The sequence below is a fragment of the Euleptes europaea genome, chromosome 11 (assembly GCF_029931775.1).
Source record: "Euleptes europaea isolate rEulEur1 chromosome 11, rEulEur1.hap1, whole genome shotgun sequence".
NCBI classification, from domain to species: domain Eukaryota; kingdom Metazoa; phylum Chordata; class Lepidosauria; order Squamata; family Sphaerodactylidae; genus Euleptes; species Euleptes europaea.
The window spans coordinates 65,731,875-65,748,633 of record NC_079322.1 but is presented as its reverse complement, the minus strand read 5'-3'; the positions used below and the strand labels follow the sequence as shown (position 1 = coordinate 65,748,633).

Below are 16,759 nucleotides of genomic sequence, written 5' to 3'. Positions count from 1 at the left end.
TTACGGTTCCTCTTTCTGTGCTTCTCCATAACATCTGAAGTGAGACTCACTCCTTCCTCTGTGCATGTTCCCATTGAAGGGATAGTTTTGTACATCTCATTGTTCCACAAACAGAGCTCTCAAGGTGCTTCAGCATGGTGTAGTGGTTAAGAGCGGTGGTTTGGAGTGGTGGACTCTAATCTGGAGAACCGGGTTTGTTTCCCCACTCCTCCACATGAAGCCAGCTGGGTGACCTTGGGCTAGTGACAGCTCTTTACAACTCTCTCAGCTCCACCTACCTCACAGGGTGTCTGTTGCGGGGAGAGGAAGGGAAGGTGATTGTAAGCTGGTTTGATTCTTCCTTAAGTGGTAGAGAAACTCGGCATATAAAAACCAACTCTTCTTCTTCTTCCTGTTCCCTCTGCCATCTCCAAATGGTCTGAAGTTGTTCCAGCTTCTAGTCTGTATATAAAGACATGGTTCTACAGCAGGAACTCTCTAAAACACACAAATTCTTCTAGTAGGTCAAGGTCTGACAGTGTCTGCGGTTGCAGAATCTGCTGTACTAACTACGGACACAATTCACAAGCAGTGAACTGTATAAATGCAGATAGTGTCCAGAGTCACCAGTGTAAGGGTGCCTATTTCAGAAAGAGTGCAGGTAGAGTATCTCTTATCCAGACACCCCATATCTGGACTGATCCGAAAACCGGACCCTTTGACCGGGCATGCAGGCAGATCATAAGAACATAAGAAAGGCCATGCTGGATCAGACCTAGATCCATCAAGTCCAGCAGTCTGTTCACACAGTGGCCAACCCGGTGCCTCTCGGAAACCCACAAACAAGACGACTGCAGCAGCGTATTCTTGCCTGTATTCCACAGCACCTAATTTAATAGGCATGCTCCTCTGATCCTGGAGAGTTCCATGCTGCCTGCTTTCAATGTTTCCTCTCACCTAAAAAAATAAAACACAGTGTACACGGCATCATAGGTGGAGACTGCCATTGTTAGTTGGTTTGTTGTTGCTCTTGTTTAACAGCTGGTACAGGTATTCTGGTGAGATAGTTACACCTTTACTTTCTGACGGTTCAATGTGCACAGGATTATTTTTTAAATTGTTTAAAATTACATTCAGGTAATGTGTACAAAGTATACATGAAACATAAATGAATTTGTGTCCCATCCCCAAGATATCTCATTATGCATATGCAAAAATTCCAAAATATTCCACAATACGGAAAGATCCGAAATACTTCTGGTCCCAAGCAGTCCGGATAAGGGATGCTCAACCTGTAATACGTTTCTTTATGCCTTGTGAGTCTACCCTTAGAGGTGTCACGTAAGAAAATGAATCATACATAATTGGCTCATAAGAATTTCCCCATCATAAGACATGGCTAAAAGCTATATGCCTGTTGAGGAAAACCAGCCATTTTATATTATACAACCATGTTTAAATTATAGCTTTCCTGAACATGAGTTCCATAAACCTGTTCTTAAATGAGGCCAACCAGTGTTGAAAGATTGTCGCAATCCATTTATGAATGGAAAAAGTAACTTTATATTTTTAGTGGTGTTGTACAATTGGGCAGAACTTGCAAGGATGCTTAAAATTTTTTAAAAAATAATAATAATAGTTGATGTTGGATGTATTTTGCTTGTCTCCATTTTATGTGTTGTGTTTCATATGAGGTCTTCCTTTAGTGACCCTCAGTGGCAAGAAGCTGACAATAGTTTGTAAGAATGTTGAGAGTGGTTTGAGAGAAGCCTTGCTTCCCATGAAATACGCACGTACTTATTTTGTCCCCAGTCCTTCTGGTCAATCAGGTGTTGCAGGTTTTTGAAACAATGCTAAAAACCTGTTTAACCAGAGGAACGATCATAAGTATATACATAATCAGAAATGATCCTTCTTTTGAACTCTCGATGGGGGGGAAAACTATTGTCTGTCTCCAGCCAGTGTGTGCGCGTTAGGGTAGCCAAATATCTGTGCCAAATCCTCATCTGTATTGCTACAATTTAAACTTTGCCCTCTTTTTGTCCCTTCTAATTTTGCATACTTACCACATGCCCATCAGGGCTACCTGGGACTTTTGGAACTCTCTGCTGCCCGGGAGATTTATGAAGCGTTCTGTATCCCCATGGTTATGGTTCCTGCAACTGTATCCAACAATGTACCGGGTTCTGATCTCAGCATTGGTGCAGACACTGCTCTGAACACTATTACTGATGTAAGTTTCTCCTCACTTGAGTGCATGTTTACTAACACCGTCGCCTGGGTTTCCTTTGAACGTGGCCAGAGCTGGAGGCTTTTTTGGATCAGAGCACCATGAACCATGTTCACAAAGCAACTAAAGATAAATAACACACACACACATGCCTACCCAGAAAAAAATATGATCAGCCAATTGGCTGAGTTTCCCAAAACTTGAAAGCTGCAAGTCCATTTAACCATCACACACCAACTTTTAGCAAGTGACACCTGGAATCCAAAGAAGTCACAATTTTCATTGTGTAAAGCAAGGGATGGGATGGGTGTGTTTTCCAACACAAGTGAAGCATACAGGCTAGAGGAATGAAATGCTTCCCCCTTTCCCTGCTTTACCTGGTTGTGAAGTGTCGTTTTCAGCATTTTCCTTCCAGTCCAGCTCACGTCCCATATCAGAACTGGACACCAAGAAAAGCACTGAGAGCCAGCTTGGCATAGTGGTTAAGAGCGGCAGACTCTAACCTGGCGAACCAGGTTGGTTCCCCACTCCTCCAGATGAAGCCTGCTGGGTGACCTTGGGCTAGTCACAGTTCTCCCCGAACTCTCTCAGCCCCACCTGAAGGGAAGGCGATTGTAAGCTGGTTTGATTCTCCTTAAAAGGTAGAGAAAATCGGCATATAAAAACCAACTTATTTTCTTACACACTCCAGTAAAACAAGGTGTGGGCAAGAGCAGGGTTTTGTTCCTCTCCCTACCTAGGCACTTTTTTTTTTTGGTTTTTTTTTTTTTTTTTAGAAATAGCCCCATTTTACCTTCTGCATTAGGCGTCAATGGGAGGACATCTGTAGAAATACACATCAAATTTAATTGGACTTAGATAACTTGAAAGAACTTCTGGTTTTCCTTCTGACGTTACTATTTGGCAGGGCATGGAACACTTGACAATGATGTAGCAGTCTGTACTGCATGCTGTGACACGCATGTGACATTTGCTTTGAGTGCCGGTACATAAAGTTCTCTGCCTCCATTTTTGAAGGAAAACTAAGGCGATGCTTGTCTGCGTGGGGCTGTGCTTTCTTCGCTCTACTTCCTGCTTTGTAGATTTCATCTAACTAGCGTTGTTTGGACTTGCAGACTTTTGCACGTAGTCAAGACTTCGTTTCTTTGCATTAAATGTGGCTTGCAGATATGCCAGATGATAGTTCTGAGATTTCTTTCGGCAGAGAGAGTAGTGGCACTATCCTAAAATTGCTGTTGCTTTGCTATTACGGGATTGTTGTGACCGTTTTTATTCATTTTGCTTAAATCAGGAACACTAGAATTCCTTCAGGGCTGTTCAAGGGATCCTCAATAAGATCAGTTAATGGTGGATAGGTTTTTTTGAAGAACAGCTTCCATCTCACCACCATGTGCAGTCATGGGGGATTAGGGTTGCCAACCTTCAGGTTCTAGCTGGAGATCTCCTGCTATTACAACTGATCTCCAGCCGATAGAGATCAGTTCACCTGGAGAAAATGGCCGCTTTGGCCATTGGACTGTATGGCATTGAAGTCCCTCCCCTCCCCAAACCCCACCTTCCTCCAGCTCCACCCCAAAAATCTCCAGGTATTTCCCAACCTGGAGCTGGCAACCCTATGGGGGATGCATGCTAGGGTGTGCTCTCTGTTCACAGTAGGCCTCGCTATGATGACATGTGTACTGTATGTGCCTCCCAAAGCTGCCTCAGATTCTGTACAACTGGTAAAGGGTTCCACAACCAACACAAAGTGGTTCCTCATCAGGCAAGTCGGTTTAGAAGAGTTCTCCCAAGGAGAGGAAATTTGGAAAGCGCTGATTGAGATACTGTCTCCAGATAAATGTTGTCATCCAAAATGTATCTGAAACTTTTAAAAGAAGAATTCCACTACATTGTCTTAAATGCTTTTGCAGGCAAAATTAAAATGCAAACAGTCTGTCAACTGAGAAACAAAAGCTGTAGTTATGCTGGGTTTACGTGGGAAGCTTTAGATAGGAAAGCTGGATGAAATGTAAAGTATCTGCTCATGGATGGATACAGACAAATTCCCTGGACTCGTGATGGACCTCCATAAGGGTTTGTAAGTATGTGAACAGCACGGGCTCTCTATATCTACTACCATCTTAGTTTTGTTAGTAAATACAGTGAAAGCTGTTTATAGTGGTGTGCCAGTGTGGCATAGTTGATACAGCAGTAGTCTAGGGAGATTTCAGTTCAAGTCCCCGTTTAGCCATGAAGTTACTCTGGGTTATTCTGAGCCAGTCAACGTCTTTAGACATCAAACAGCTTATGCCCACTCCAAAGCCCCAGTGTGATTTGACAGACCACCACCCAGAGTTGTGTGGAGTGTGCAAAGCATCTGAAGGAGTGAGTTGACTACAAATTAGGACTGCTTAGTAAGCCATGCCAAGATCTGTGGACTTCGTGGCCACTGGCGTTTTATATTTCTGTTCCCAGCCAACTTCTTTTCCTTTTGGGCTTTAGAATTCACTAAGTTCAGTGAGGTCCTAGAAGCATTTCTCTTCCAAGTATGACCACCTTCCCCTTATTTTCTCCCTTACTCTATTTCCCTATTTCAATTGTTTCCTCTTTCAACTAACTCCTGTTGAATTTCTTCTGCATCAATGCAAATTCAGTGATCCGTTGCAGGGTTACGTGAGGGGGATCCATCCTTAAAAATCACTCGCTTTATGTCCTTTGCACCACTGGAAAGTCTACCCTTCCGTTGCCACACACAAGGAGTCACTATCAGAAGGCCTGATGATAGGGTTGCCAACCTCCAGGTAGTGGCTGGAGTTCTCCCGCTATTACAACTGATCTCCAGGCTACAGAGATCAGTTCCCCTGGACTCTGGAGCAAATGGCCGCTTTGGCATTGAAGTCCCTCCCCTCTGCAAACCCCGCCCTCCTCAGGCTCCACCCTCAAAATCTCCAGATGTTTCCCAACCCGGAGCTGGCAACCCTACCTAACGACTGTGCAAAGCAAGGACACCGAGCCTGCTGCTCATCATTCCTTGTACCGCTGCTTCAGGCCTATCAGGGCTGCCTGCAGTTAGCTGAAGCGCGATCCCACTTTGAGGAGTTTTGCGTCCCTCTCTGCGTGTTGCCTGCCACGATTAGCAACAATGTGCCAGGCAGCGACTTCAGTATCGGTGCTGACACCGCTCTGAATTGCCTGGTGGAGGTAAGAGAGCTAAAAAATAAATAAACAAATGCTAAGTTTCCAAGTTGCATTGATGCTGGGGAGCCTGACTGTTTAAAATAATGTCTATTCATGCAATTAATACCTTGGGGTTGATCTGGAATTGTGGACTGTGGCGGCTACCTAGCCTAACTCTTGAAATTTATATGCAGGCTCTTCTGTATGATGAGATTTCCCTTATGGATTAGATTATAAAATCTAGGAGACTGAACAAGCGAAGTGCGGCAAACCAGTGTAAGGAATAGAAATGTCAAATAATACCCAGGTTAATCATAATATTATATCAATGTTTTATATTATATTAATATTATATTAACAATGATATGTTATTAGTATTATATGATCCCTGTGGAGCAGAGTGGTAAACTGTAGTACTGCAGTCAAAAGCTCTTCTCACGACCTGAGTTCAATCCCGATGGAAGTCGGTTTCAGGTAGCCGGCTCAAGGTTGACTCAGCCTTCCATCCTTCTGAGGTCGGTAAAATGAGTACCCAGCTTGCTGGGGGTAAAGTGTAGATGATTGGGAAGGTAATGGCAAGCCACCCCGTAAACAAAGTATGCCTAGTAAATGTCAGGATGTGACATCACCCTATGGGTCAGTAATGACTTGGTACTTGCACAGGGGACCTTTACCTTTAACTTTTTAATATTAAATTAGTTTTATCTTTCTTGATTTTTGGTAAGTGGCTTGGAAAAGAAATGCCGACGTGAGCCTTTTAAGGCCAACATGACTTATAATTCCATGATAGTCATTGTTTCTTTCAGCAGCCTAGAGAAAAAAAATGCCCTACCTCTTTAACAGATATTGGCCAGGTGATGTTACTTACCTCTATACCATGAAAAGGTTCAACTGCCCAGTTCTATACATTAAGTGTCTGTTAAAGGGGCAAGGCATATTTTCCCTCCTGGTTGTTGACAACCCTATCTTTCAGTAGATAGAAATCCTACTTTCTTCCCCCACCCCCACATGCACACTAGTAGACTAGGATGGGAGTGGATTAAACCATCCCACTAAAACAAAACCAAAAAAACCCAGTATTGACATTGGAAGGATCTGACACTATTTCTTCAACAAAAAACATTTGAGAAGTCATGAAGCTTACCTGCTGGATGATTTGCTCAAAGGTAAAATACCTGTCTGGTGGAAACACACAAACTAGAGGTATAGTGACTTATTAGTTTGAAATTAAACTTTGTATTTATTTAGAGATATATCTGAAGGAGATGGAAAACATTTATCGTTGAAGAGGTTAGTAGATAATAAAACAAATTCTGCAGTAAATACATGATGGTGAATCTTTTTTGGCTTAATCAACAATAATTCTAGATAAGGTAATATTTTGAAGGGCCTATAATGTATGAATGAATATACTTATGAAAAATATCCTGAGCTACTTCCCCCCATGTTGCCAAGTTTTTTCTACCCTAAAACAGAACACGGGGATTTTCTGCATTCTCTTTTTCCTCGTCTTAAAAGTTTCTGTTTCTTCAGTGTGCGTTTTTAAAGTTCCACATGTGTTTTAATGCCTCTAGTGGTCGATTTGATATAGCAAAAGAGTAAGTCTAGTTTATTTCCCTGCCGATTTATGCAACAGCTTTTTGCTCTTCATAAAAACGCGTGTGATGTCGAATCAACCATTAGAGGGAGCAAAATATGTGATGAAAAAACCCTGAAGAAACAGGAACTTCAAGACAAGGAAAAAGAGAATGCAAAAAAGTCCATGGATTAGGAAAAGCACCAGAAATGAAACTATTGGTAAAGAGAAAACCCCATGAAAAATAAGCTTTAAAAAAAGCCCAGAGAAGATATTTTCATGACCTTTTCCTGAGGCTTCTTGGGATGTGTGAACTACTTGGTAGCAGCTGGTGAGCTGCCCGTTAGAGAATCCTGATCTAGATTGGTTCCAGACCATGCTTTGGCATATGAAATGTGTAGAAGTGTAGTAAGAAAGCATTTATATGGATGTTGGACCCATTACTCCTTCAGGACAGTAATATTAAAGAGTGAATCAGAAATAAGCATTATTTATTTTTCCAAATCGATATGAAGCATAGGTGTCAAAACTATACAGGAACCTATGAAACCTGCAGCCAAGAAATCAGAAGGAGATTGAGGCTAGGAAGGGCAGCCATGAAGGAGCTAGAAAAGATTTTGAAGTGTAAGGATGTGTCACTGGCCACCAAGACTAGATTAGTTAATGCCATCGTATTTCCTATTACTATGTATGGGTGTGAAAGCTGGACAGTGAAGAAAGCTGATAGGAAGAAAATAGATTCCTTTGAAATGTGGTGTTGGAGGAGAGTGTTACGGATACCATGGACTGCCAAAAAACAAACAAACAAACAAAAAAATCAGTGGGTTATAGATCAAATCAAGCCTGAACTGACCCTAGAAACTAAAACGACTAAACTGAGGCTATCGTATTTTGGTCACATCATGAGACGACAAGAGTCACTGGAAAAAACAGACATGCTAGGTAAAGTTGAGGGCAGCAGGAAAAGAGGAAGACCCAACAAGAGATGGACTGACTCAATAAAGAAAGCCACAGCCCTCAATTTGCAAGATCTGAGCAAGGCTGTCAAAGATAGGACATTTTGGATGACATTGATTCATAGGGTCGCCATGAGTCAGAAGCGACTTGATGGGACTTAACACACACACACACACACACACACACACACACACACACACACACATATGAAACCTGCATAAGAGGGCAATTTTCAGCCATTTCTGCTTACAATGATTTCCCAGTAGTAGAAAAGGGCAAGAGTCCAGTAGCACCTTAAAGACTAACAAAAATATTTTCTGGTAGGGTATGAGCTTTCGTGAGTCACAGCTCACTTCTTCAGATATGAAGTGTCTGAAGATCTGAAGAAGTGAGCTATGGCTCACGAAAGCTCATATCCTACCAGAAAATATTTTTGTTAGTCTTTAGGGTGCCACTGGACTCTTGCCCTTTTCTACTACTGCAGACAGACTAACACGACTACCCACTGTGAATGATTTCTCAAGGAGAGTAGGAGGAACTGAATCCTCCCATAACCCATCAACGGGTCTTTTATGAAATCAAGAAGCTTGAGGGTTTAGGGAATGGAGTTCTATAAAACATAAAATATTTTAGCATGGATTTAGGCCCAGTATAAAACTATGGAATGGAAAATGGCTTTTTCAAACTCATGGTCCAAATCTGAGCTTAAAAAAGGAAAAGACGCGCATAAAGGTTGAATCATGGAGGCCTATTTTGTTACTGAATAAAGATTACAAAATTTTAGCAGGCATATCAAATAGAATCCTATCTAAATATAACGGGATGGACCACAAGGGATTTATTAAAGTTAATTGGTTCATAGAGAAATTTGAGTAAGATACTGCATGATGCTTCATTGATGCAGTAAATGTAATTGATGAGATAAATTAAGATAATTCCAACATTTGGATTAGGTTTTAGCTTTTTGAATGATTTCAAGTTGATTTATTAAAACCCAAGAACTAGGATTATGATAAATCGTCGGGAACGTCGCCACAGTCGGGCAGACAGTAGGAATGTGAGTGGAGGAAACCTCAAAGTGAATGTGACTGAACCTGGGTGAGAGGATGTTATCTTGGCGACCCCATGGTGGTGATGGCTGTGAAAGCAAGCTGACTTCTCTGCCGTCGTTGCACCAGTGACGTACCATCCAGCGGAGCTTTTCCGGGTGGTAAAGGGACTCTTAACCCAGGCTCCTGAAAATGTAGGCCTGGAAAACACACAGGCCCACTGTGATGCTTTGGCAAAGCATTTTGCAGATAAAACCACTTGCTTTTGCCACAACGTAGATTCCTTAGTTGATGCAGGAGTGCAGTATCATCCTAGTTGTATGGATGGCTTTCAGTTGATGAGACTTGACGAAGTGCACAAGCGCCTTGGAAGGGTGCCGCCCACCATGCCAAGATTCAACCCTTCACCCTTAGTGGCTGTTGGTGTTAAGCAGAGATGGATTTGTCAGATGGGTCCGGGATGTAATAAACATCTCTCCGTGGAAGGGTGTTGTTAGAATCACCTTCAAAGGGGCAGACATGTGGGTTGCCAGCTCCTGGTTGGGAAATACCTAGAGATTTTTGGGGCGGGGTTTGGGGCAAGAAGGGATTTCAATGCCATAGAGTTCAATTGCCAAAGTGGCCATTTTCTCCAGGTGAACTGATCTCTATCAGCTGGAGATCAGTTGTAATAGCAGGAGATCTCCAGCTAGTACCCGGAGGTTGGCAACCCTACATGCGACCCCTCCTGAAGAAGGCATCCCTGGACCCAATTGGCCTAAACAACTATGGCTTGAGGCCAACATGCCACTTCTGGAGAAAGATGTTTGAGTGGGTGGTGGCCACACAGCTTTAGGTGGTCTTGGAGGAGGCAGGTTATCTAGATCAATTTCAGTCTGGACTGAGACCTGGGTTTGGGATGGGGAAAGCCTTGGTTGCCCTAACTGATTATCTTCCACTGGGACAGTGTCAGTGGGAGAGCTGGTATTCTTTCAAGCCCCAGTGGTGCTGGCAAGACCGAAAAGAACTCCCCAAGAGCCACACTCTGCTGCTTCTACCATACTCTCCATAAGAAGTGCAAGATGACTTTCTGAAATAGAACAGAGATCTCTAGACTGAACTCCCAATTCCTAGAATCGTAGAGCTGGAAGGGACCACTGGGGTCATCTAGTCCAACCCCCTGCCCGATGCAGAAAATTCACAACTATCTCCACCCACAGCCCAGTGACCCCCACTCCATACCCAGAAGATGGCCAAAACAACAACAACAACAAAACCCCTCTAGGATCCCTAGCCAATCTGGCCTGGAGGAAAATTGCTTCCTGACCCCAAAGTGGCAATCGGTGCAATCCTGGGCATGCTGAACACAGCCCTGCCCTCTCCTGATCGCGAGTACCAAATTGGTGCGTTGTGCTTGCTGCCCCCAGTCTGGAGATTGTATGCATGTCTTTGCATCACATGATTAGTACACTTACAGCACATTCCTGACCTTTAAGGGCAAAAGCCCTTTGGATGCCAGGAAGGCGCTGCACTGGCGTTGGGGCCCTCCATGCCAGCGTATGGGCTACATACGCTGCCGAAAGTGGCCCCAATGCCAGCCAGGAGGGCCAGACACCATGCACCAGGCACTGCCGCAGCTGTGCCACCCTGCCCAGCGGGGCCTTCCACATCCCGGGGGCATTCCGGGGGGGGAGGAGCTGCCGTTAGGCAGCCTCCTGTCCCCATTCTCCCCGGGTATGCTGGCAGCGAGAGAAGCAAGGCTGCACCTGCTTTTTAGCAGGCACAGCCTTGCTTTTTTCAGTGGGGCAAAAAGCCCTCTAAAAGGTTTTTTTTTTTTTGTCTTTTGATGGCCGTGGAACGACTTAGGAGGCAGCGCAGTGGCGCCTCCTCCCCACTGTCCCCGGCCATCGCCAGCTCAGGAATGGGCTGTATGTGTGCAAGGGGCAAAACCTGGAGCTGGCCGTGAGTATATGAAGACCTCTTGCCAGGAGAGAATTTCCGGTGCTTCAAATGAATGTCATGGCTAAACTAAATGTCTTGTTTAAGAGTAGGGAAAGTCTAGCCAATACCAAAGATCTGGGCGGGGAGGCGGCACATAGTGGACAAGTTAGGAGAAAGAGAGACTCTATGATTTGGCAGGGCTTACAGAAAACGTTTGTGAATAGATCAGCCCCCTAAAACCTGCTTAATGTTTTATAAACTGAAGGCTTTTGGTGCTAGTTTTGTATTGAGTATGCTCTTCAATTAAAAAAATGTGCAAAAAAATTTAAAAGCACAACGTAAAAACAAATCCTTCTTGGTTGCTGTCACCCAGGGCTCAGAGATGAAGACAAAGGATCCAAAAACAGCCTGTACAACTAGAAAGTTGCTTGATAGTTTCATGGCTGCAGTTCCCATGGCAAGCGGAGCACTGCAGCGTTCCTCTGCAAAACCAGTTTGCCCCTTTTGCTATCTGTTATAGCTATGCCTTCACCACTGGAGGTCAGCCTGTGTTTTTCCGTTAGTCTTAAAAACCATAACTCAGAGTCTCAATCCAGAAATAAGATTCAAAAACAATTAGGTTTCTGGTTTATCAAAATACTAATGCAAGAGTTTATTTTTTGTGTGTGTGCCCAGATTTAATATTTAATTTAATATTGCAGATACCATCTGGATGACAAGTTGTGTTTTCTGTACATTAGTTTTAGGTTTGACAATGCATGATTGTTCTGGCTGTAACTAATAGAAAAAGCATGTGCCCAGCAGGTGGCAAAACTAACCATTCAAACGGTAAGAATTGGGTTTGTTAGTCACTAATGGCCTGTCCCTTCCTAGACCTGTGACCGAATCAAACTGTCAGCAAGCGGGACCAAGCGTCGAGTGTTCATCATCGAGACCATGGGTGGCTACTGTGGGTACCTGGCGAGTATGGGGGCCCTGGCTGCAGGAGCTGATGTTGCGTACATCTTTGAAGAGAAGTTTGATATCCGGGAGCTCCAGGTATGCAGAACCCATATCTTGCCCACTTCGGTTTTAAGTTCAGTGCCTGTGAGCCAGTTATACCTGCATATGTACCAGCTGATGCCTTATCTCATGCTGGAGAGCCAGCGTGGTGTAGTGGTTAGGAGTGGCCAACCCTTATCTGGGTTTGATTTCCCATTCCCCTACATGAAGCCTGCTAGGTGTGCTGGCTAGCTCAGGTCTCCACTTTCAGTGTCTCTGAGATACTACTCCAGGCAGTTGGCGACAGCAGGGAGAGGGTAAAGCAGAGTTCAAAGAACAAGTCCGTTTGTCAAAGCCAGATATCAGAGTCTAGTACAGTGATGGTGAACCTTTTAGAGACCGAGTGCCCAAACTGCAACCCCAAACCCACTTATTTATTGCAAAGTGCCAACACGGCAATTTAACCTGAATACTGAGGTTTCAGTTTAGAAAAAACAACTTCCCTGGACTCCCAGCTGGGCAACGGGGAGTGCAGGGAAGGGGGAAGGGGCTTTGAACTGCTCCGCTGCAACGGGTCGCTCGGAACCCTGCTTCCCTTATTCCCGAGTAAACACGCAGATCATGCGGGGCGCGCAGGGGATCGTGTTCAAATGGCACCCCTGCGCAGGTTTCCTCGGAAGATTTACTGCTCTGGTCCTCCTCCTACCGTTCAGCGGCTTACCCCTGAGTAAGCATCCCCGGGCTGGTGCCGGATGGACGGCCGATCTCCTATCGTAGTGAGCACCCCTAAGTTAAATCGGGTTTGCTAGCAAGTAAGCAGGCTTAGGAACGCCCGTTTAAAGACAGCGCAGTCCTTAAAAACAAACCCCTGAAGAAAACAATCCCCCCCAACAGTCATGGGGGGGGGGACGATCCCCAGGCCGCGTTAACTCCGCTCCCCTTCGCCCCCCAGATCTTCCAGCGGCACATTCCCTTGCAGATCCCTGCCTTTTAAATCCCTCCTGGTCGTTTCCTTCGCCCCCGATTTTGCAAACAAAACAGTTTCTTTCTCAGATCTCTAGAGACGAAGGTTTTCTTATCAGCTTTTAAAATCGGGCTCGCCACTAGTTGTGCAAACCCCCCCCCCCACAAACACTTTTTTATTTTGCAAAATGCACGCGTTGCTCCATTTTCCCCCCAAACCCTGCCCTGTTTGCAACGCGTTTGCATCGAGAGAGCGCTCGGGCGGCCCAGGCTGCCTTGCAAACGTTAAGCAGCCCGGGCTCAGGATCGCGCCATGGGAAGCGGCTGGAAGGAGCCACCACGCCGCCTGCTGCAGCTGGCCCCTCTTGCCAGTCCCTGCGCCAGCCGCCGGAGAGTTGGGACCGGGACGTGGCGGGGTGGCGGGAGAGGCTTTGCAAATGCAAAAGTAGCAGCTGAGAACGCAGCAGCCCAGCAGCTGCCCGGGACAGAAGCCCTGGCAGACTGGAGCGGGGGGGCGGGGAGGTTGGAGGGGCTTTTCTGGCCACCAGTGGCAGCAGCAGCAACCGGCCGCGGAGGCGAAAAAAAGCCGCCCGAGCGCATGCCTCCTCCCCACCGCACGCCTGGAATCCAAGAGGAGGGGGGGTACTAAGCCCCTGCCTCCTAAGCCCTTCTTCCCAGCTGGGCGGCGGGGAGTGCAGGGAAGGGGGCTTTGAACTGTTCAAAGTCCTCACCGCCCAGTTGAGCCACGCGTGCCGCCAGAGAGGGCTACGCGTGCCGGAGTCGACACGCGTGCCATAGGTTCGCCAACACGGGTCTAGTACTTACCAAACCAGCTGGGCACTATGTCTTTTAGCCACCAGTGCCTTTCTCTGCTGCTGCCTCCACCTGTCAGCCTTTGCTGCCTTAGTAGCTTGAGGGCTCACAGCTGGGCCACTGGATTCAGGCTCTGAGCAGGACGGGGTTGGTTCTGCCATGACTTCTGACTGCAAGTCTGGAGAGTCACTAGCTTCAGGGCTGTCAGCCTCCTCGCCAGGCTGTGCTGAATCAGGCCCCACTTCAGGCTGTGAGGTCAGAGGCAGCTCCATTGGGGCTGAATTCTCCTGGTAGAGTTCCTCCTCTGAGGAGGACCCATTCTCCAGGGACTGCCCCATGGCACTGGGTGACCTTGGGCTAGTCACAGTTCTCTCTGAACTGTCTGGCCATTTTTGCATAGTCAATGTTGATGTTCGCTCAAAGCTCTTTTTTAAAATGCGACCTTAAAAATGCCTATTCACGGTCCCAATGCAAAAGGAGAAATTCCACCCCCCACTCGCCTGCTCCTTTGTTCCTGTTTGCATAGCCATTAGCATGTGCATAGCTAACACACCTCTGTTGTTTTGCATGAGGATTAAACTTGAAATGCCAAGGGTGGGATTGTGGGAAGGGTCTTTGTAAAATGCAACTTAAACCACTCAGCTGGACCAGACACAACAGGGCAAAAGCCAGCCTGCCTGCAATCAGGCATCTCTCAGCATAGATGACTATAAAAGAGGAGCATAGACTTGAATTACATATGAAGGCAAAATTTGGTAACAGATTGAATACGCTTAGGAATGTTAAGGAAGCAAAGGTTAGCAATGGGTAATCTTCCATGGCGTGACTCACTTGGGGAAAATGCTTGTTCACAGGCCAACGTAGAACATCTGACTGAGAAGATGAAAACCACTATTCAGCGTGGGTTGGTGCTGAGGTAAGTTGGTGGTTTACTGAATGTACTGAAAAATCAAGTACAGAGTTGCTTGGGGAAATGGCACAGAGAAGGGTGAGGAATGGCAACCCCCACGACCCCCCCCCCCCGTTTTCAAAGTGTAGGGGGTACTGTGAGCTCAGTGAGGGAACCTTTGTTTTCCCCTAGGTTCAGTCCTGAACGTACAGCAGAATTATATTAGGGAACAAGGCAGGGAAAGACCCCTCCTCAGAGACCCTGGAGAGTAGCTGCCAGTCAGAGCTGACAATCCAGGGCTCAATGGGACAGTGGTCTCACACTGCATAAGGTGGCTGGTAGCCGGACATGCACATATGTCCCCTGCATGCCAACTGGGCATAGTTCCTCCCCACCCCCATATAAGAGTTCTGGTCACGTTTTGGGAGAGAGAAGTTACAGGGAGTTGTATGGAATCTAGCAGTAGTTTGGCCTTTTATCGAGCGTCTCTCTTGTAAAGTCCCAGAAAGTTTCCTTTGTTGTTGCTTTAATACAGGAATGAAAACAGCAGCGAGAATTACACCACTGATTTCATTTACCAGCTGTATTCTGAGGAAGGGCAAGGAGTCTTTGACTGCCGAAAGAATGTCCTGGGTCACATGCAGCAGGTAATTTCCCATGCTGGAAAGAGAGACTGAAAACTGACCAAGCTGGGGCGATATGCATATGAAGGCTTGCCATCGCGGAACCTACACAGATACCTTTGGCATCCAAAAACAACAACAACCCCCATGTTATTACTGGTCCCCCATGTGTAGATTTTGATTTTTGGAACTGAAACTCCACCTGACTGTCCAATTTTTGAATTTCACAGGGTGGCGCCCCTTCTCCGTTTGATCGAAACTTTGGGACCAAAATTGCCGCCAAGGCCGTGCTGTGGCTCTCGAAGAAGCTGAAAGAATCCTATCAAAAAGGTGAGCGGCTGCAAGCATTTCCTTGGATGTTCCAAAGCTTTAGCCCCATCCCTAAGAAGTCATCTTCTGCTTGTTGCTTTTTTAAAAAAAATCCTTGGCTGTTTTGAATTGTTTTTAGATGGTATAACTTTCAGTGTTTGTAAGGTACCTTATGAGCCCATTTTAGGGTGGGAAGGCTGGTGAAAATTATTAAAAATGAGAAAAGAACCACTTGCCATTATTCAGTCTGACTATAACCAGTTAGGCTGTTCCACTGGATCAGTGGGACTTCGAAATAAGTGCCTGTAGTTTCCATTAAGTAAATGGGATTGTGTACTCTAGTAGTAATCGAGGCTGCCAGTTCAAAATACTGAATCAAGCAATCCTTTGTTTACATGTACAAGCACAAGTAAAAAGTTCTTCTTAATCCAGGGGCTCTTTTACCTTCATACAACTCATCCTTTAATTTTCCAAGGAAAGTTATCTCTGCGATCCTTAGGCAAACTGGCTTGGGTATAGGTCCCATGGAGCTCTAGTGGGATTGGACTGCTCAGTCCCTAAAAGAATCATTTTGGCTGCTGCTACTTGGTAGGTGGCTTGAATAGCCCCAGGCTAGCCTGATCTCTGCTAGGAAAAGTTGAGGGCAGCAGGAAAAGAGGAAGACCCAACAAGAGATGGATTGACTCTATAAAGGAAGCCACACACCTCAATTTGCAAGTTCTGAGCAAGGCTGTTAAGGATAGGACACTTTGGAGGACATTGATTCATAGGGTCGCCATGAGTCGGAAACAACTTGATGGCACTTAACACACACACACAGCCTGATCTCAGAAGCTAAGCAGGATTGGCCCTGGTTAGAATTTGAATGGGTGACCTCCAAGGACTACCAAGGTTGTGGCGAGGAGGCAGCTATGGCAAATCACCTCTGAACCTCTCTTACCTTGAAAACCCGCTCTAAGCCCAGCATTGGCCAGGAAAAAAATAAATAAAATAAACCTTACAGGGTTGCCATAAGTCAGCTGTGACTTAACAACACACACACACACACTTGGTAGTTTCTCATCTAAATGAGAGATGGAGTGTGTAATATCAGAATTCTATCCCACCAAAATCCCTACATTCTTGTATAATTTGTAAATGTGTAAGAATTCACAGTATCATCGTTACAAGTATTTTCTCTTTCTCTCTTGTTTTCTTGGTGGCTGCATGGGAATCACAGAGCAAGGTAATGTAGTTCTATTTTTTAAAGATATTATCCCTTTATGTGGTAAAGTTTTCATTTTACATTTATATGTTACATTTTCATGCCACTCA

The 16,759-nt window shown here is 45.4% G+C and overlaps 1 protein-coding gene across 1 annotated transcript in view; it reads left to right on the top strand.

Moving 5' to 3' along the window:
- Positions 1-16,759, top strand: part of PFKP (phosphofructokinase, platelet) — a 63,150-nt gene that overhangs the window by 44,112 nt on the left and 2,279 nt on the right. The window contains exons 16-20 of the mRNA XM_056858017.1: positions 2,060-2,212; positions 11,741-11,905; positions 14,479-14,540; positions 15,049-15,160; positions 15,367-15,466. Coding sequence (XP_056713995.1) covers positions 2,060-2,212; positions 11,741-11,905; positions 14,479-14,540; positions 15,049-15,160; positions 15,367-15,466 — 592 coding nt within the window. The remainder of the gene's footprint in view (positions 1-2,059; positions 2,213-11,740; positions 11,906-14,478; positions 14,541-15,048; positions 15,161-15,366; positions 15,467-16,759) is intronic.